At 34.4% G+C, this 21796-nt stretch overlaps 1 protein-coding gene across 1 annotated transcript in view; it reads left to right on the top strand.

Annotated features, from left to right (window-relative positions):
- EDIL3 (EGF like repeats and discoidin domains 3) overlaps window positions 1-21796 on the top strand; it is a 381023-nt gene that overhangs the window by 257050 nt on the left and 102177 nt on the right. Inside the window, exon 6 of the mRNA XM_033111163.1 lies at window positions 1655-1836. Within this exon, the coding sequence (XP_032967054.1) occupies window positions 1655-1836 (182 nt within the window). The remainder of the gene's footprint in view (window positions 1-1654; window positions 1837-21796) is intronic.

The raw sequence follows: 21796 nt of genomic DNA, 5'->3' as shown, positions 1-21796 counted from the left end.
CATAAGGTCTTTAGAAGTACACTACTAAATGGTGTAGAGTTCTTTCTTCGGATGTTATCCAGTTTAATTAATCCAAGCTGGCTCTCTAGCTCTGCCATTCCATTGACTGGCCTCCAATAAATGACCTCCCCGATCTCTGCATTTTCTCATCCAAACATTGCAAAAATCAAGGACAAGGATCCTTGAGAATCCTTGCATGGCAATATTCTTAAAAAGTCAGGCTCCTGAAGTTGTTTAAAATCAAAGTGTCATCATGAAAGTGTCTTAGTGCTTTTATGAAGTCTGGAAAGATCTTGTTTAAAATGAAAAGCAAAGCAAGAATCCAAATATGCAGCATTTGAGTTGTCAATGTTGATTTTTATGGAATGTGAAAATCAGATTACTATCTGTTACTCCTAACACTGCAATTCTAAAAACGAATGGTTTCTTAATTTAATGACTTCAAAATGATATAGGACATGTTCATAAAGTGCTAAACAGCTCTAAGTACATGTTTTAGAAAAGATCTTAGTATCTAAATTTAACTTATCAAGTGAATGATTTGTTAATCATCAGTCACGGAGGCAATTTTTACTTTATTAATGTCAGTTTACTGATTAAAATGATTACTTATCAAATATTTTCATTCTTTTTATAAAAAGTTTTTAAAGGTTTTAAAGCAATTGGAGAAATGTTAGTAATGTGCTTAGAGCTACTTATTAACTGAGCATGAAATAGAAAAAAAAACATGTTAATGCTTAATGAAAAATCGGTTACTAATAGAAAACATCTTTGTAACTTTTTAAAAGTATTTCATGCTTTTAATCTTAGTATTTTAAAATTTTATTAGGAAATGTCTCTTAAATTTTCAAGTTGCAAATTTAAAGAAGAAAGTTAAAATGTGAGTGCAGAATCTCAATATGTAGAGTTGTAAATTTTGAATTTAAAATATTAAAAATATAAACATTTTAATATCTTGATTTACTGAGTGGTATACATACTGTTTTGTATAATGTCAGAGAGTTTACCTGCTTACTTTATAAAAATTAAATTTACTTTGTAATTTGTCTACATATTTTCTATTATTTAGAATATATCTCAAGTTATAATATTTTTAAATGTTGACAGATTTACACATTGCTCTTCTTGTGGAAGCATAACTGACAGTAGTTATAAAAAATTAAGTTAAAAATGTATAGTAGTAAGAAATGCTAAGTCAGTATGAAAATGATGTTGATACAAACTTAGAGGAAGGCTAGAAAAGAAATAATATATCAACAGATATTTATTGAGGATTTATGATTTTTGAGTCATGCTAATCTCTAAGAATAGACAATGATATAGGTCTTTTCAGGCCATTCTACTTTTGTTGTGATCAACAGCAAAGGATAGCTGTACATAATGCAGAATTGTAATGCAGAAGGGAAGTGTGTTTGGGTGCCACAAAGAAAGAAAGAAGAGAGTGTCATGAGGAACAAGAATTCTTTCTTTCACATAGTGGTCAATAACATCTGTAGAGTACATGGGGCTTATGTGGAATGATGGCACAAATTAAAACCATTAAAAAAATATCCCTCATTAAATCCAACAGCTACATTTCAAATATGGGTTATTTCTAATACATTCACATTTTTTTTTATGTTGCTTTTTTTTTTTTTTTCTGATTTGTTTGCAGAATGCTCAGGGCCACTGGGAATTGAAGGTGGAATCATATCAAATCAGCAAATCACAGCTTCATCTACTCACCGAGCTCTTTTTGGACTCCAGAAATGGTATCCCTACTATGCACGTCTTAATAAGAAGGGGCTTATAAATGCCTGGACAGCTGCAGAAAATGACAGATGGCCATGGATTCAGGTAACAGATGGGATGGGACAAGGTTATTGCCAAAGAATGACTGGAGTCCTTTCAGAGAGAAGACAGTGAGAGCCCAAATATGACTTTTCTTCATGGTCACCGAGGAGAGGATAATTTAGTTAAGAGTCTAAATTGGCTATAACCTCTGAAACTTGGGAAACATACACATTCCACAGGAAAGTGTGTTAAGAGGGTTAAAAAAATTTTAATTCCTGGGTTATCACTATTTCAAGACGTGTATGAAAGAAAAACGTTTTTGCACATGTTATGTTCATTAGTACCGTGTGAACATTTAGCAGCAACTTTTGAAAATTCTAGAAAACTAAAATTTTATCTTTTCCTTCTCTGTCTCAGAAGTGGTTCCTCATGTACAAATATAAAATATAGAATGGATTATGGTAATATCTCAGGGGTCTTCAGCAACTTCTTTTAATAGCTAAGGGTGTTTCAATATATACACTCTTATTTATTATTATCAGTCAGCTATTTTTTAAAACAGGAGAAAAACAACGATATACCGAAATATTAAGTTATTAAGTGATTTCCCAAAGATGGGATGGATAGTAGTAATGCCAGCACCTTATATTTTATTCAGTGCTTTTTGAGCACTTAGTTGAAGTGAGACAGTAAACTACATAGTAGGACAGAAAGGGTGATCAAACTAGTTTTCTGTGAAAAGATTATACATCTCTTGGGGTAGGGGGAGCACATTGATAACATCTAGCAAGCCATTAATGTGTGCTAAAGAGAAGGAAAATCCAGTATATAATGGGGTCAGAGGGAGAAGTAATTACTTACCATGAGAAAGCTTCATGGGGAAAATAGCTTTTGAGGTAGGCCTTGAAAGATGGCTTTCAGTAGGGATTAGAAGCCAAGAGAATAGCATGATCAGAGATTCTAGGTGAGAATCTGGGGAACATCATCATTTGTATATAAGAAAATCAATAAGAAGAAAATCATGATTTATGTATAAGTTGCTGGAGGAATGTGTTCAAATTTCATGTTTGAGTTTAGTGTGCCTTAGGTTTGGCCGTATCCCATTGGAATAGGAAGCGATTACAAATGTGGTTGATCTGTTTTATCTGTTTACTACATATTCAGAGTCAAGGTAATTTTTCAGATGGGAATCTATGATGTGACATTATTAGGTGCAATGCATACGGTCAGCTTTACATGCAGTTAATAGGAAGGGAAATGGATTTACAACAAATAGCATGATTCCATGTTTCAGGAACAGGGCCAAATGTCCTTTGTTCAGGTATCTCACAAATTATTACATATCCTATATATATTTCTTTGATCTATATGGCTCCATGTGGTTACCTGATGTTTTGTTTTAGGAATTTACATTTGGATGCATTTGCAGGAATTGTTTCTTAAATTACGCATGATTTTTCTAATCTATAGCCACGTGTGCAACAAGAATTTCAGAGAGTGGAAATGGTACATCTGAATAATTTTGGTCACAGACTAATGAATTTCCAATTAAAGTTTAAAATAAACACAAAACAACAAAAAGTACTTGCATTTATTTGTTAAAAATCATTCCAGAAACCATTTCTTTAGTTGACTACTACGATGTGCGTTTGTGGGATTGAAGTCATGATAAAACTTTAGAAATTAAGATTCAGAGTAGAAATGGCAGAACAATAAATTGATGATGTTACAAGTTCACATCAAGGTTTCTATTTGGCAAATTATGTTCGTAAGCTTCAGTAACTTTCATGTTTCAATAAACTATAACATACTTTTGCAGTATTTTCTGTGAGAAGCACCTTACAAAAGTTTCATGCCCTGATATTTCACTTTACTTTATCCCCATTTATTACTTACTTAATACTATGCTTCATTACACCTTTTAAAGTATAGATGAACTTTAAGTTATCTTTATCCCAATGATTATAGGAAGATAAATATAACTTTATCAACTTAAGTAGAGTAATTAAATACTTCTTTTATTTTTAAGGGCAGTGTGTTATTATAACTATCATTTTTATTTTGCTTTTAGTGTGATGATAATGAGCTCTAAGAGAAAAATAGTAAAAGTAAATACAAATGGTTTTATATTAGATGAAGATATCTTGCATATAATGGGAGGAAAACTGAAAACACATCATTATTCAATAAATGCTTTGTGATTGTGTCCAGAGTATATATTATGTTGTTATATTATTTAATAACATTTTCCTTTCTAAGTTATTTTTCTAAAAAGATTTGAGTTTCCTTTAAGAGGCATGTTGAGCATTATTAATTTCCTTTGACACTTGTTTAATTTACATTCTTCCTTTCAAATGAAACTTTTGAGTACTTTGTTTTAACTCACTTAAAATGAGCAAGTATTCCCCTAATCTTTCAGGTGTATGACACAATACACTAATTAGCACTCATTTTCATTTTATTTCTTGTCTTGATGAAATGAAAATTGAAATTGCCATTTTAAATTTACACACTCAGCATGTGATTATTGACAATACCAAAATGTTCACAGTTGTTTCTAGACTTAAAGAATTAGTCCAGCAAATACTGTTAAACAAAAACTTCTTAGGTTATTTTTCCAGTGTTTCTGAATTTTATTTCCTCACATATTTTCTAACTAATAAATAACCACCACCTTTAACACTTATTAGTTCATTAGCATGCTGGAATATCAATTTATCTTTCTTACTGACGTGTTAGAAATAGAAACTTTGCACAATTATGAAAATATATTTTGGATTATCTCATCTAAAAATGTTAAAACTTATTTAAACCTTCTGAGTGCTTGGCTAACTGACTTAGGTCAATCAGGGTAACTATTTATTATTTATTTTTAAAGAAAATTATTTTATCTTATTTTTCTTTTGTAACTACATGTAGTAAAATATTGTGGGTTTCTTTTTTTTTTTTAATTTCTGTGATGATTTTATTTTCAGCTAATCATTTTTTATCCATTCAACAAACATGTACTGAACAAAAGTCTCCCCTGTGCTCTACTAAACACTGGGAAAAACAACAACACTTGCCTTCAAAATACTCTGAATCTAGGATATAGCAAAGTAAACAGAATAAACATAATAATACAACATTTGTGGCCTGGTCTTACATCATTTGCTAACCATTTTATTTGAACCATTATATTTTACTATATACAGACAGCCTATTTTAATCTAACTTTTATTAAACTAAAAACTAGCATACTATATAGAATATGGATGGAGAAAAATCACCATTACGTTATGTATTACATAGCTGTATTATTACATGATGATCTATTTGATGGCTGTACCTAGGCAAAGCCATAATTTTCCTTTGAAAGTGAATTTACCAGTAGTTTCAGTTCTAGTATTTTATACTTGAGAAAAACAGGTTTTGATCTTTCTGTTTTAAATAGTCTATTACTCTACCCATATAGGAAATGTACATATGATCTTAATGTGTTCCTTTTCTATATGCCACAGACTTTGTAAGGGGAAGAAATACTAACTTCTCAAACTGTAATGTGCCCAGGAATCATATGGGTTACTGGGTAAAAATAGAAACTTCTGGATTGTCCCACAGACCTACTTCAGGTCGTCCTTAGACTCCACTGTAATAACATGTCTCATTAGCTCATAAAGCCTGAGTTTCTACTGTTTGAATGACATTTTAAAAAATAGATAAATAAAATTTTAAAAAACTTTTGATTGATGATCTTGGCACTTTGTTGTTGAAACTATAGGTAGTAATAACTGCGTGGGTGGAAGGAGAGGAAAGAACAGTGAAGAAAACTGAGGAAGGATAGTGGGAAATACGTGACCCACAAAGTCTCTAAACTACAGTGGGGCAGAACCACATTACATATCTTACTCAGAAGTGCATCCCAGTTTTAGCGGCAATATATAAGTAAGCATTATTCATTCATCATAATTTTTAAGTATTTTCAATAGTTAATGTTCCTAAGTGACTATTAGATTCTTCATTGTTAGAAAACTTAAAATATCCCAAGCAAGACCATCAGACTTTTGCATTTTAAACAAAATAAAAGTGTAGAAAACATGAACCCAGATAATAATTATGTGAGTGCAAATTATGTTGCAAATTCACATTTCTAGCATGCAAATTCCAGTTATGGTGGGGTTTCATTTTAAAACTTTGTGAACAGTGGACTTGAAAATGGTGCAAAAAATAGCGTAATCACCTATGAGGTGTGATCAAACAATATGATAAATGTTCAAATAAAAAAAAAAGCATTACAGTAAAAGACACATTGCCAATATTCCCCTTAAAATACTCCCCCTCAGTTCAAACACACTTTCATCCTTGCCACTTTCTGAAGCAGTTCTGGAAGTCCTCTTTCGTGAGTGTCTTTAGTTGGGCTGTTGTGGCTGCCTCCATGTCCGGAACCATTTTAACTTTGAGGAAGAGCCAGAAGTCGCACAGTGCCAGATCCAGTGAATAAGGTGGATGAGGACACATCGTAATGTTTTTATTTGACAGAAATCGCTGTATCAGAAGCTATGTGTGACACAGAGAGTTGTCATGATGGAGGATGATTTAGGCCACAGTTGAAAACGCACTTTCTTTCAACCGTAGCTTACACCCGACTAACTGCACTGAACAAGTTGAAACTTGTCACACACTGTTATTAAGGTTCAGTGCACTGCTTCCTGTATTGAAGATCCCTGCCTTTCCATTGAATGGCACTCAGCAGCACCATTCACCATATTTTGTGATCACAACGGAAAGGCTCCATGTCATACATCGCTTCTGGTACAGCAATTTCTGTCAAATAAAACCATTACAGTGTATCTTTATCAACCTTATTCACTGGATGTGGCACTGTGCGACTTTTTAATCTTCCCCCAATTCAAAATGACTATGAAAGGTAAACATTTTGAATCGATTCAGGGCATCGAGTCAGCCACAACAGCATGTAACTAAAGACACTCATGAAAGAGGCCTTCCAGAACTGCTTCAGAAAGTGGCAAGAACGATGGGATAAGTGTGTTCAAAGCGAGGGGGAGTATTTTAAGGGGGATTAATGGCAATCTGTCTTTTACTGTAATTTCTTTTTTAATTTAAACATTCACTGTATTTTTTTTTTATCACACTGTGCATTTCATTGAAAAGCCTGTATACAATATGTGTTAAAACATTTTTGGTACCTATAGATACCTGGAGCTCCTTGAGACACAAAAACCATTTTTAGAAACACCAAATTTAATATGTACGTTTCTTTTTTCATTTTCAGGTTGTTTACAGTTATAGAACCTGAATTACATATCTATATGTATTCTATATACATACACATATGCATAGAATCTAATCCAGCTTTACTACTTATTCATTCAAGTAGAAAATATTTTAGCCCGTTTTTTCCTGAAAAAAGCTACATTCCCGGATATACTCTCATCTGTACTAAATATCTCTCTAAAGCTAATTGCATCTGGACATTAATATATTGCTTCTTCTAATTTTTTTAAACACTATTCCTGGATATACAATTATTATTTTCCTTTAAATTGCCTTCTCATAAGTGAACTTTCATACATAAGTGTGTGTCTTTTAAAAAAAAGTTACTTTTTATTTTAAAAAACAAAAAATCACTTAGCATTAAGTAAAAATGACTTGACGCCTCTATACTGGAAATAATATATTTAGTCTCTAATTATTTGGTCATTTACCACATTTATACTGATTTCGTACATATTGCTTGCTTATTAATTTTAAAGGATGTGTTTTGGATCTTAACTTCAGATCCTATGAGCTATGGAATATATGATTAACCATATAGCATTTGTGCCCTAATTTAAATGAAGCAGCATCTGGAATCTCTTTTCTTTCCTTTAAGCTGCTTCTTCTCCGACTTCCAGCACCCAAGGCCTCATTGGATTCGTTGCTGTTCCTCAAATTCATCCGGCTGTTTTCTGCTGCTGTGCTTAGGACATACACTTCATAGTTCATCTACTGACCATCTACCAATCTTCTTCAGATTCCGCTCCTTCATTCCCTTCTCTATAAAGTCGTTCCTAGAATTCTTGCTTTTATCTCCAAAGATAGAAGTGACTACAGTGTCTCTTTTTCTCACTCCGCTAACCACTATATATTTCAATCTTAGCAGCTAAAATAGATTTATAGTCCTTTTGTACCTTTCTCTCTCCTCCAATACTATAAGCAACTTGAGCACGGGAATTACACCTGATTTAAGTCTATTTCCATACCTTGAATAAGAAAAAAAAACTATATTAGATAGATATAGATTATTGATTAACAGAAGAATAGAGAATATTGAATAAAATAGATGGGAGAGAGACGTGCTTATTTTTACATGGTAATCATACTGTGCTAAGTGGTACTGAGAATGCCCAAACAACTTAGTTCACTCTCTATGTTCAGCTATTAGGTACTTACATTTGGATTGTGCCATCTAAGCACGATCTTATTGGTGCCACATGAGATTCATCTCTCCACAATGTAAGGCCTGCCTCACCCATCTGGGCAGCAGAAAAATCAAACTTTCTCCTAATCTGAATGGCCCATACTTTTCTCCGTAATCATTGCAAAACACTTTTATAAGCAACGTTAGACAGGCATGGGTAATATTTGTAAAGTGTTTGCCAGGAGGTCTGCTAATTAAATTCTGAGTACCAACACTAAAATATTCATCTTCTCTTATCCCATTTACATTTTGTTCCTGAAATGTTAAAAATGAAATGTTTGTTATAGCTTCTTGCACATTTCTTATAAATTTGTTTTCATAATCACACCACCAGAATTTGAAAATGTTATGCCTTAGTACTATTATTCGTAAAATATAAAATATAAAGGGTTACAGGGAATCGCTTTAATACAATTTTTAACGTCTATTAAACTCTTAGTAGGTAATTCAGTAAAGCGTCCTATCTAAAAGACTTTTTCATTATACTTGCTATCTATTTTGGCCATGAGGAAAACATTGCCAGCTTAACTTCTGCATTTACAAAGGTTGCGATTTTTAAATGCCCTGTGCTTTATTTTCATTGTCTCATGAATATAACCATAGTGATATTTTTAGCTTATGGTGCTGGTGGAGTGAAATGGAGATAATCTGAATTGATTGAAAATAGCAACTCACTATTGTCATGAAAAAAAACAAAACATTCAAAGTTTAGAATCTCAGGTTTTACAAGCTCCTTTGATCACATGTGGTTCCCTCTTCATATCTCTTCACATGACCATCTGGGTCGCCTCTGCGCTATGTATTCCAATTGCTGGTACTTAGGACTACAGGAGATAGCACGCTGATTTCTCATCATTTTTCAGTTTCTTATGGTAACTTTTCTCCTGTATTGCTAAGTGCACTCCTCAGTTTCCTGTGACCAAAGGTGTTAAACCTGCTTATGAGACCTGCCTATGGAGAAGGCTGCTTATGAGTTAGAGTCAGCTACTGCTTTCAGTACAACCATTTCTCCTAACAGGACTGCAGCAGTACCTCCTACAAAGGGCAGAGGGGTCTGCTGACTGCCTGTCCTGAGTCCCTAGAGGTGAGAAATGCAGGCAGGCGAGGTGGAGGGGGTGGGGTTGAATCTGAGCTAAAGGTTTGATTGTCTCTTCATGTTTCTCTTCTGGGAACTAGTGGGATTACTATTTGGATTGGGCTGAAGGAATCCCTTATTTCCACTGTAGACACTGAACAAATTTGTTCTGCCCAAATGCCTCCTTGAAAACCTCCTTGTGTTGAAAATGTGAGTGGGTACCAAGCTACCAGGCCTGATTCTGAAAGCTTTATTTTCTTGAGACAGAAATTAATTTGAAAGCATTTCCATTTGGGGGAGTTTGTTATTGTTGTTTACTGACTACTGATTGTACTTAATAAAAGTTACTGTCCTTTACTAACTACTCTCTGTAGTTAGTAAAAGTTACTGTGTTCACCTATATTTAGGTTGCAAGTGAGTCTCATTTTGTTATGTATTAACTTTGAGATCAGCTAACAGCTGGGACTATGTGCTGTTTCAACTGCTTTACATGTACTTATTCCATAATTCCATGTAATTGGTATAGTTCTGGTCCTCATTATTCAGGTGGAGAATCCAGGCATAGAAAGATAAATTGTCCAAATCCACTAAACTAGTAAATTGCCCAGTTGAGATTTAAACACAGGTAGCTTGTGTGAGAGGCCAACTCTAAACCATCTATAACCTCTGTACTACCCTTTTTTTGAACAGTTGTTGGAAGTTCCCTTTTACATTTTGTGTTTTTCTGGAGGTTTGAGGTATGTACTGGTAGTTGGTATGGGGGAGTCTTAGATTTTCATAAGTATTTATAAAGTAACGACTATATCCTATAAAATTTACATTTACCCATGAGCAAGCAGTTCATCTCTACCGTGGGGTAGTGGTTCTCAAAGTTCCACTACATAAAAATTACTTTGAAAGCTCTTTAAATATGGTCCCCATCCTTAGAATTTCAGAATTAGTAGGCAGAGTTGGGAACCCAGGGGACTACATAATGAGCAATCACACCAGGAGAATTTTGATGTTGGTGATTCTAAGAAAAAGTGGTAATCGCTTGATAGTGCTCGCAGTCTAGTGAGGGAGACATACTTCAAATGTGGATGTTCCCCTTACATTATTAGAAGCAACTTAATTAAATAAGTTCAGATGTTGGAGAAGAGTACATTGCTATTCAAAATGAGACATCAGTGTGAAACATTTTAAAGTAATGGATGGCATCAAGAATTCACAAATCTAAGACCTAACTACTTAAGCTGCTTCGGTGATGTTTTTTTATTAACATGCCAATATGTGGAATCCCCATTTCTGCCTTCAGTGGAATCCCCATTTCTTCATGAACTGGATCTATTAATGCTTAATTGTTTTCAAAGGAATTTTGCTATAACATGAGGCCTTCGAGAATTGTCATAATTAAATAGTAAAAGGATTGCACAAATAGCCACATCCCTATAAGGACAGGCTTTAGATGTTTTATTATTAAATCCTCATTCCAGTCTTAGGAATCTTTCAGGAAGAAATACTTACTTTCTATGCAACCTGAATATAATAAAATCATCAAAAATCCATATACATTTCAATTATTACAGGTGAATTTAGCATATTCACCGTTTTTGAAGATGAGATTAAAGAAGTTATTCTAGAAGGAATAAAAGGGAAAAAGTCACAGGGAGATGGAGGGAGCTTGAGATGTATCAGGGGTTGGTCTTATTCTACTGAAAAGTTGAGTATATATAACACAGGGAATAGGAGGACAAAAATTCGCAAAGGTGAGGAGACACCAGAATAAGAAATGAATCATGTTAGATGAAGTGGCACTTATGGTTATTAAGGCGTTTTCAGAATAGTATTGATACTGTCAGAACTACAGCTTATGAAGATGACATGTCAGTGGTATGTATTATGGGTACCCAACACAATGCCTGGTTGCTTACAAGGTACTTAGTAAAATGTCATTGAATAAATGTGCTGAATGCAGGAGTGAGTCCAGGAGAAGGCCCACCAGTTAGCATGCGTTTATAGCTACATGCCCAAAGAAAGACCTGAATTAGACTGACAGCTGTTGAAATTTTAAGAAAGATAAAATTGTAAGAGAACTTGAGGGTGCAGCATTGACAACTGATTGGATTGTGTTTTAGAAGAGGGGAAGAGGAAAACAATAAGAAAATTAGATTACAGGGTTTTGAACTTGAACATGGTTTTGATACCATCGACAGAAATATAGAAATCAGGAAAAGGAGTTGGTCTGCCTGGAAAAAGATGAATTTATTTTGGGTATTAATGTTTTGTTTAGTTGGATAAAATCCTAATAACAGTATCCAGCACAAAATTGGAAGAGTGAATTCACTGCTCTGTATAGAGCGTGGAAGTGGGTTAGGTGTATACCACTACCGGTGACATTTAAAACTTATATGCCATTGGCCATTTGTGAGTCACATGACCATACCTAGTGGAATGTGAGGCGAGGAGGTGTCCACGTAGAGTTGAGATTTAGGGGACAGATAGGAATTCCAAAATAGAGTATCTTCCCATAGTGGTGATTGTTTTTTTTTTTTTTTCTTTAACTTCCATTTTCATCAAAACATTGTATAAGGAAATAGCTGACCTGGGAGCACCATTGTGCAGGACCCTTAGGAAGAAAAGAACTGCACATTGAACGTCTTAATAAGTCCACTCTACATCAACACCTTTATCAGGACATTTTATTTTTGTACCATACGTTGGTTACGTTTTCTCTATGTATTTGTTTTTAATGTTATTGCTTCAACTGCTGCTACTTTCCCCAGAATTGATATATTTAATTAAAATAGCTATTTCAGCCTATCGTTGGTGTATTTAGTACATATTGGATTATTTTGTTGTGATTTTGGTTCTTTAAAACATGATAAATGTCTCCTTCTTTCCACAAATGGACTCCCAAATTTCTTGCTTCTATTATATATTTAATACTTCAAAAGCTCTGAAGTATTTTTCCTCTGAGTTCATGATACATAGGCTATATTTTTATTTCTCAGATTAAACAAAAACATTGTTAAACTCAGGCCTCCTTCCAGTGTTACTATCATTAGCACTGTTAAGAGATAGAGTGCTGAATTTCAGAAGTAGATGTGATTTTTTTTTGTCTCAGTTTTCCTAGCAGAAGCCCAACCTAAGCCAGTATTTTTATATAACAGCAGCTTTCAAAGAGCTCTTAAACTGAAATATGATTATCTTGCAGAACAAAAAAACAAATAAAACATTTTAATATTGCCAATGGATCTTAACTTTGCTTTTCTTAGGAGCATTATGCTACATTTGGAAAATGTACATAAATGTTGAAAGAAGAGTACATTATCTAATATTTTTAGAATGTTTTCCTTAGTTTCAAATCTGCCATAGATGAACTAGTATTTATTGAGCCACTACTCTTTGCAGAGTGCTATTTGGGCAATAGACAAGTTTTCTGTGCCCATGTGGAGCTTACTTAAGTAAAAAAAAAATATTTGAAATTATCTTATGTGGAACATTTCTACTTCACTCTATGGACATTTGAGAGGGGCAAAGCTGTTAGATTTAATTCAACGAACAATTGAACCCATAACTGTGTGCTGTGGGGAAAAGTGGAGAATTTATACTGTGACTTCCTGTCACATGGGACTTTTTGAAGTGTACTCTCTCTGCTTCCCCAAGCTTAGAGAAAAACATCTTCCAAAGTGACCTCCAACTTCACTGAAATTAATAAATTCATTCATTCATTCTGTATAGTCACTGTGCATTTCCCAGGTGCCAACTACTGTTGTAGATGCCACTTTTTCAAGGAAGCCTTCCCTAACTTCACGCCACACCCAGACTGGATGTGATTCTCCTAATATAGGCTCTGATAGCTTCTTGTTCCCAAGCTCTTGGTAAATAAGAACAGGTATGCTATCAGAATTATTTTGGTATCCTCGGGACCTAGAACATGTTTTTATTTGCTCAACAAATATTTATTAAATGAATTAATAAATAATGTGAAGGTAAATAAGCCACAGTACCTATAAATCCAATATAAGTAAAACACATTTGCATAAGCAGTTATGTTTTGTGCTGAAGCAATATGGCTATCAAGATCAGTTCTTCTGGATTCAACTGGACATCGTCACCTTGAACCACTTAACCCTCTAAAATACAACTTCTTTACATATAAAGTGACAACAAAAATAGAGTGGCCTTTTAGAATTGTTGTGAGGATTATATTATGGGTATTTAGTCACATATTGGCTATATAGCAAGTGATTAATAAATTTACATTCTCACTCAGTCAAGAAATATGCGTTGAGAGTTGTAGCCAAGACTTTTAACTGTCTCCCAACATCCTTTTCACCTGCTTCTACAGCAAGATGATTATTACCGAAGCATGTTTTACTTCGGATATAGTCTTATTCTGTATAAGATTCTATATTTTCTATATAAAAATATAGTCTTTTAGGCTATATTTCCTAAACTCCCATTCCACTAAGGGTAGCCATGTGACTCACAAAAGGCGTATAAGCAAAAGTGGCACATAGTGGTTTCTGGGAACCTTCCTTAAGGGACAGCACCCACATGCTCTTCTCCCCATTTCATTCCTTTCTCCATCCTCCCACCGGGAACTGAGATGCTGCCATCTTGGACTGGGAGATTAGCGTTACGTAGAGTGACAACAAGATAGAAAGCGCCGGGGACCCTGATATAGTGGCCCTTTATGCCTAGTCACATATTTACACTAAAGAAAAGCTAAGTTCTTTCTTTAAGCCACTGTTAATTTGGGTTTTTATCACTTACAGCTGAACTATGTCATACCTAATATGAGTCTGCAAATATCATGTTAAGTCTTAGATCTAAGGCAGGATGTATTAGTGCGCTAATAATAATTTTTAAATGTTACATGTAAGTGCAAAGACAGCCATTTAAAAATGAGACTTCAAGGGTAGATATGTTTTCAAATTATAGCAGTAGATAAAAAAGGACTTTCAGGTGAATAGACATAGCGAAAGAAGAATTACTTTTTTGTCCAGTCTCACCAACCCCTCATGATGGCCAAGTATAGTGAGTGATTCCTCTCCTCCTGGATGGTCTCGATTATTTTGTTCTCCTCTGGCCCTGGGTGACTATTCAATCCAGGCATGTGACCTTTTGTAAATGAGCAATTACACTTTCCTCTTCCTTGGAAGGAATGGTAATGATATCAAACAGTCATTGAATGCTTAAAGATGCTAGGAACCTAAGGGACAGCCTCACCTTTAATACTCAGACCATGCTGGGAGTTACCTAGCATCTCATTACAATCGTGTGGATGAAGAAATTCTGACTTACAAAGGTTAAGAAACTTGCCCAAGGCCATGTGAGGAAGTATAGTGGCACAACCAAGTGACCAGCCTGGGTTTTCAGAAGACAAACATCTTGCTCTTAAGGACGGCGATCTACTCCTGGCCTGAGAAAACAGCACTTCTGTTGTTCCTTCTACTCTCGGTTGGTGAAAGCAGGCACTTTGGAGTCTTAGTGATGCTTATCCCTGGTCAGCACCTAGAAAGGTGGGGCCTGTCTGCACACCCTAACCACGCACAGTACAGGACTCCCAATTTCTGGCTCTTGCTTCTCTTTGTTTTTCAAGGTCCCAAACACAACAAGTGTAGTCCCAGATGTTAGTTTGTTGTGGAAAATTCTGACTTCCATTTTTAGGATTTTTTTTTTTTTGTCCCTAAAGGGATTCAAACTGTTAAACCAACTTAGAGAATCTTACCTTCCATATTTTATTCAAAAACAAGTAGATATTTAAGTGTAGTATGCATAATTCCCATAGAAATACAATACAAATTACAAAGCAGTCCTTACTATAGAAATACATAAGTAGGTGGAAGGATTGAAATATATTAGTTGCTTCTTCTAGGGAGACTTCACTATAGACTGCAATGAATCTTTTGTATCAGGTGGCATTTTAAGAGACTATGGAATATCCCCAGTGTATATCTGATTTTGGAGTCATATTAAAAAGTTACTTTTAGCATGTCTGAAATTAGATAATCTGGTTAGTCCAATTAATAATATTCCTAGCAGCTGCCTTTCGGTCTAGAATAAGAATTTCATAATGAGAAGTAACCAAGCACTGCTTAGTTTATACATTTATGCAAAATTTGTGAATCATGAAGTTAAGTTCTCAAAAAGAGCCATAAAATGTAAGTTTGTTTTGTTATTGTTCCGAAGCATATGCTGATATATTCCAATTTGACAGTGCAATTTAGTTTCTAAAATGTATTTAATTTGATTTTTGGAATACAGATGTAAGATTGTACTTATTTAGATTAAAATAAAGCCAGAAGAATATAGGAAGCTAAGTTATTACTTGGTAATAACCACTGTATCTGTGTCCCAGAGGGTTCAACTCCTTCAATTAAGCTTTTTTGTTTCTCTTTTGGGTTAATTCATTCATATTGCACAATGCTAGAAAATAATATACTAGAAAATGTGCCACCTTTAGCGCTAGAGCATATGTTTGCTTTGTAGACTTCTTTTTTCTTCAGTGCATAAAAATGAAGAGTATCACAGTGATCTGCTTCCAAAAGGTACCTTTTAAGTTTTTAGTATGTGGCCTTTGTTTCTGCCTTGATATTTAATTGATCCCATGTCAGCATTTGAAATTTCAGGACACTTGCTACCACTAACCAATGATATCCTCATAAGAGGAAAGGTACAGTGTTTTCACAGCAACACTTGGAAACTATTCTTTTGATATTGTTCTGATTTGCATGACACAAATAATACAGTGAATTAAGGAATATTAGAGAGCACAGGGGGATGCTGCCTCCTCTGCCAGCTGACCCTTCACTGTGCTGGTAGAGATATGAGGATCAGGGAATTCTGTTCTAGCTAAGACTGTACTTAAAGTGATTAGATATCCTGCTTTTCTTTTTCTTTTCTGAAGCACTCAACACTGTCCTCAGTCACACTCACTTTGCAGTCTACTCAGTGAGGTCACTGAAAAGAGGAGAGCGACTGTATTGACCCTAATGTAAAATTCCTTCCCCTTGTTTCTGGGCCAAGTATTAGAAGTAATGCATATCTGTCTTTAAAATGTTTTTAATTGATAAACTCCTTAACATTTTTCAACAGTGCATATTTCTCTATTTTTTTTCTTTTTGTGGTAGAAAAGGTTTGTAATAATTCTTGTGATATTTGCCTTTTTATTGCCCACTTTACCTCCACCTGAGACCTATGGCCTGTCGACATTGCCACCCACAGGAACATAAGGAAGTCCACAGCCTCTCCCCTTCATAGCACCCCCGTGCTTGTACATCAAGATTTTTTTTGTCTTCTTTTTGGTAGCACCTCAGGCTTCTTTGAAAAATATACAGTAGCAAAGTGATCTTATTTTCATTATTTCTAATGTATTTTTATTGGGGTTAACATTTCTACTCATACACTGACCTCATTTTCTCTTTTTATCCCTCTTATTTCTTCTCCAACTTCTATCTGTTCATGGTTTCTTCCTTTTTTCTGTCCTGCCTCTCTCCCTCCCTCCCTCCGTTCCTCCTTCACCCCCTACCTCCTTCCTTTCTTTCTTTCTTGCATCTTTTTACTGAATGTATTCCCATGGCCAGGCTTTTTACAAACAACGACTCCTTTAATTCTTTCCCTAGCCATATGCAGTAACCAGGAAAAATACAAGAGAAATCTAAAATTCAGAGTATGTGAATTAAAATCTATACGTCAGACCACAACATCCTATTTTTGAGGGTTCTAGACTACCTTAATACATACTTTTCTATCTAACTTTATGTACAAAATACCCACTGTTCAATTCATTCCTGATTGTGAAACTGTAAATGCTGGAATATCTGAAGAAACTCTAACCATTGCAAGTACAATAAAAGGGAGATGAGTACAGTATAGTGAAAGCCCTTCAGAAACGGGGGAAATTCAGAGAAATCTGTTATGCCAGGCCAGGACTTTTGGAACAACCAACAATTACAACCATGAGGGTGTACTCCTTTTGTTGCATGCTGGTAAGTCAATGAGGTGTTTCACTTTGGAAATTTTACCAGGCGCAAAGAGTCATAAAGACATTATAGTTTTTACATGTTTATTTACATGTGTTCTTCACCTATCTTTCTAAAAAGAAGACAGTTAACTGAAACATGTCAAAGCCTGATCAGCATTCAGAAGAGTGAAGGACAGTTTAGAAGCCCTCTTTTTCTGGAGCTTCAGAGTTAAGTAGTTACAAAAAAAAAAAAAAGGAAAAACTGCTTAAAAGGAAAAAAGCATTTAAATTCTGTTTCATATTTCTTGGATGAACCACACCTATAAAACATCACTGATACTTCAGTTTTTATTTCTTTGCTTATACATAATGAAGTGATTCAAGCATAGAATCTTAGATATTAATCATCTTCCCTAATGTTATTGATTGTTTTCAGTAAGCTGCCTTTTCAAGATTTTTTTAAAGCTTTTTCATGTTTTCACGAGCAAAAAATCCCTCTCCTTTCCCAGTCACATTCAGCAATAATGTTAAATTACATGACTAAAATAACAAACACAACTTGAAAATAACAGATTAGGGAACAAACACAACTGACTCATGGTTAGTGTACAGTTTCCTTGGCGAGAACAAGGAGAATGGGCCTGACAGAGAATAGCTCATAGTTCCCGGATGTGTAGATCAGCCCGGGTGTTTAAGAGTGGGAATGAAGTGTGTTCACTGATTAGGTTGTTGGTGATGTGGAGGTTGCTTAAGAGAAATTCTATTATAGCAACTAGGACCAGTCAGATCAAAACTACGAGCTATGTGCTGTTGGTCTTAGATACTCCTTTCATCCTGAAACACTTCAAAGGCCTTTCTCCTTAGGCACATTCATGATGCTTCCACCACCCAGGTCTTCACATGAAATGTTAAAGATGCGTTTCGTAAAATACTTTATTTTAATTAGATAATGTGAAAGAACAGGGGAGTTCCATTACATGTAATTTGTATTTATTAAATTTATTGGGCTGACATTGGTTAGTAAAATTACATAGATGTCAAGTGTACATTTCTATAATACATCATCTATATGTCACATTGCGTGTTCACCACCCAAAGTCAGTTCTCCTTCCATAACTACATATTTACCCCCCTTTTCCCTCTTCTACTTCCCTCTACCTCCCTTATCCTCTCTCTGGTAACCACTAAACTGTTGTCTGTGTCTATGAATTTTTGTTTTTTTGTCTTGTTCGTTTGTTGCTTTCAGTTTTACATCCCACATATGAGTGAAGTTTTATGGTTCGTGATTTTTTCTGTCTGACTTATTTCACTTAAGATGATAATCTCAAGATTCATCCATGTTGTTGCAAATGGCAGTATTTCATCTTTTCTTATGGCCGAATAGTATTCCATTGTATATATGTACCACATCTTCTTTATCCAATCATCTATCGAAGGATGCTTAGCTTGTTTCCATGTCTTGGCCACTGAATAATGCTGCAATGAACATCAAAGTACATATATCTTTACGGATAAATATTTTCAGATTTTTTGGGTAGATACCCAGAACAGGGATGGCTGGGTCATATGGTAATTCTATTCTTAATTTTTTGAGGAACTTCCATACTGTTTTCCATAGTGGTTATACCAATTTACATTCTCATCAGCAGTATATGAGGGTTCCTTTTTCCTCACAGCCTCTCCAACACTTGTTATTACTTGTCTTGTTGATTGCCATTCTAACAGGTGTGACATGCTATGTCATTGTGGTTTTGATTTGCATTTCCCTAATAGCTAGTGAAGTTGAGCATTTTTTTCATTGATCTATTGGCCATTTGTATGTCTTCTTAGAAGTGTCTGTTCACGTCCTCTGCCCATTTTTTAATTGGATTGTTTGTTTTTTTTGTTGTTGTTCAGTTGTACGAGTTTTTTATATATTTTGGATATTAGCCCCTTATTGAAGACATTGTTTGCAAATGTCTTCTCCCATTTAGTTGGTTACTTCTTTGTTTTGTTGCTGGTTTCTTTTGCTGTGCAGAGCTTTTTAGTTTGATATAGTCCCACTCATTTATTTTTGCTTTTACTCCTGTGACCTTTGAGGTCAAATTCATAAAATCCGCTCTGAACCCAAAGTCCCTAAGTTTAGTACCTATGCTTTCTTCTATGCAATTTATGGTTTCTGGTCTTATGTTAAGGTCTTTGACCCATTTTGAATTAATTCTAGTATATTGTGAGAGATAACAGTCTAGTTTCATTCTTTTGCATGTGGCTTCCCAATTTTCCCAACACCATTTATTGAAGAGGCTTTTTCTCCATTGCCTATTTCTGTCTTCTTTGTCAAAAGTAGTTTATTCATCTACCCATATATATGGGCGTTTATTTCTGGGTTCTCAATTCTATTTAATTGGCTTGTATGTAGGTTTTTCTACCAATACCATGCTGTTTTAATTATTGTCGCTTTTTAGTATAAATTGAAGTCAGGGAGTGTGATACTTCCAGTATTGATTCCTTCCCCCTCACCCCCAGGATTGCTTTGACTGGCTGTTTGGGGTCTTTTGTGCTCCCAAGAAAATCTGATGATTTTTTGTTCCATTTCTATAAAAAGTGCCATTGGTGTTTTGATGAGGATTACATGAATCTGTATACTGCTTTGGGTAATATGGTCATTTTAACTATGTTGGTTCTTCCAATCCCTGAACACGGAATATCTTTCCATTTCTTTGTGTCTACTTCAGTTTCTTTTTAAAATGTTTTATAGCTTTAAGTGTATAGGTCCTTCACATCCTTTGTTAAGTTTATTCCTGGGCGTTTTATTCTTTTTGTTGCAATTGCAAAAGGCATTGTTTTAAAAAATTTCTTTTTCTGAAATTTCATGTTAGTATATAGGAATGCAATGGATTTTTGCACATTGATTTTGTATCCTGCAACTTTACTGTATTTGTTTATTGTTTCTAATAGTTTTTTGGTGGCGTCTTTAGGGTTTTATATATAAAGCATCATGTCACTGCAAAAAGTGACAATTTAACTTCTTCATTCCCAATTTGAATGCCTTTTATTTCTTTCCCTTGCCTGATTGCTCTGGCTAGGACTTCCAATACTGTATTGAATAACAGTGGTGACAGGGGGTATCCTTGATCTTATATAATCTGATTACAAAGGAAAAGTTTTCAGTTTTTCACCATTAAGTATATTAGCTGAGGATTTGTAATATGGCCTTTATTATGTTGAGGTACTATCCTTCTGAACCCATTTTGTTAAATGTTTGAATCATAAATGGATGTTGTATCTTGTCAAATGCTTTTTCTGCATCTATTGATATAATCAGATGATTTTTATCTTTTGTTTATGTGGTGTATCACATTGATCGGTTTGCATATGTTGAACTATACTTGTGCCTCTGGAATGAATTCTACTTGATCATGATGTTTAATCTTTTCCATGTATTATTGTATTTGATTTGCTAGTATTTTGTTTAGGATTTTTACATCTGTATTCATCAGAAATATTTATCTGTAGTTTTTTTTGTGTCTGTTATCCTTACCAGGTTTTGGCCTCATAAAATGAGTTAGGAAATATTGCCTCTTTTTTTCAATTTTTTGGAAGATTCTGGGAAGGACAGGTATTAAATCATCTTTTAATGTTTGGTAGAATTCACTTGTGAAGCCATCTGATCCTGGACTTTTGCTTTTGGGGAAGTTTTCAATGATTGTTTCTATTTTCTTACTGTTGGTCAGTCTATTTAGATTTTCTAGTTCTTCACGATTCAGTCTAGGAAGGCTATATATATTTAAGAACTTGTCCATTTCTTCTAGGTTATTGAATTTGATGGCATACTGTCCTTAAATAGAAGCTTTTGGTAATAATATTGCTGTCTTTTTCTTAACCCCTTAAGTGTCATTTTTACAATCCAAATATTTAGTACCGCCTAGAGGTTCAGGTTATTTCTCATATCACACAAAACAGATGGTTACCTATTCTTTTTGCCTGAGGCTTTTTTGTTTTGCAAGCTACCTTCTAGAGGATTGTCTTTACTGTCATGTGTGAAAGCATACTTAAATAAGGTCGAATATGAACAATACTGTGCATAGAAAAAAATCTCATTTATAAATTTAAAAGTTTAAATACTATTAATGCAAAATAATTATCTGGAAATTTCAAAAAAATGTCTATACTCATACTTCCAGACCCTTGGTGTTAGGAAAAAAAGCTAATTGAATGCATGTTTTTAGTATCACCACCAGAGATAGGATATTATTACCTAAAATAAAATCTCTGTTATTCATGAAAGTATCATGAATAATGACAACTTACAATTTTTAGGTGCTCTACTTTTCTCCAATTACACATTTTCTGTATAACAGTCATATGAAAAATAATGTTTTTAATTCAATGGAAGGACAACTCTGATGTTCAAGTGATATACTCATTTCCTGAAATTGAAAAGTGGTTGTACTTTGGTCATTATTTCCTTAAGAGATGTGCTTTTAGTTTAAGCAGTAATGTGTGAATATCTAATACACAGTAATAGCAAATTCTTCAAGTTATATTTTTAGCAATT

Source organism: Rhinolophus ferrumequinum, chromosome 7 (assembly GCF_004115265.2).
Source record: "Rhinolophus ferrumequinum isolate MPI-CBG mRhiFer1 chromosome 7, mRhiFer1_v1.p, whole genome shotgun sequence".
NCBI classification, from domain to species: Eukaryota; Metazoa; Chordata; class Mammalia; order Chiroptera; family Rhinolophidae; genus Rhinolophus; species Rhinolophus ferrumequinum.
The sequence above is the reverse complement of the archived record's forward strand: the minus strand, read 5'-3'. Positions and strand labels throughout refer to the sequence as shown.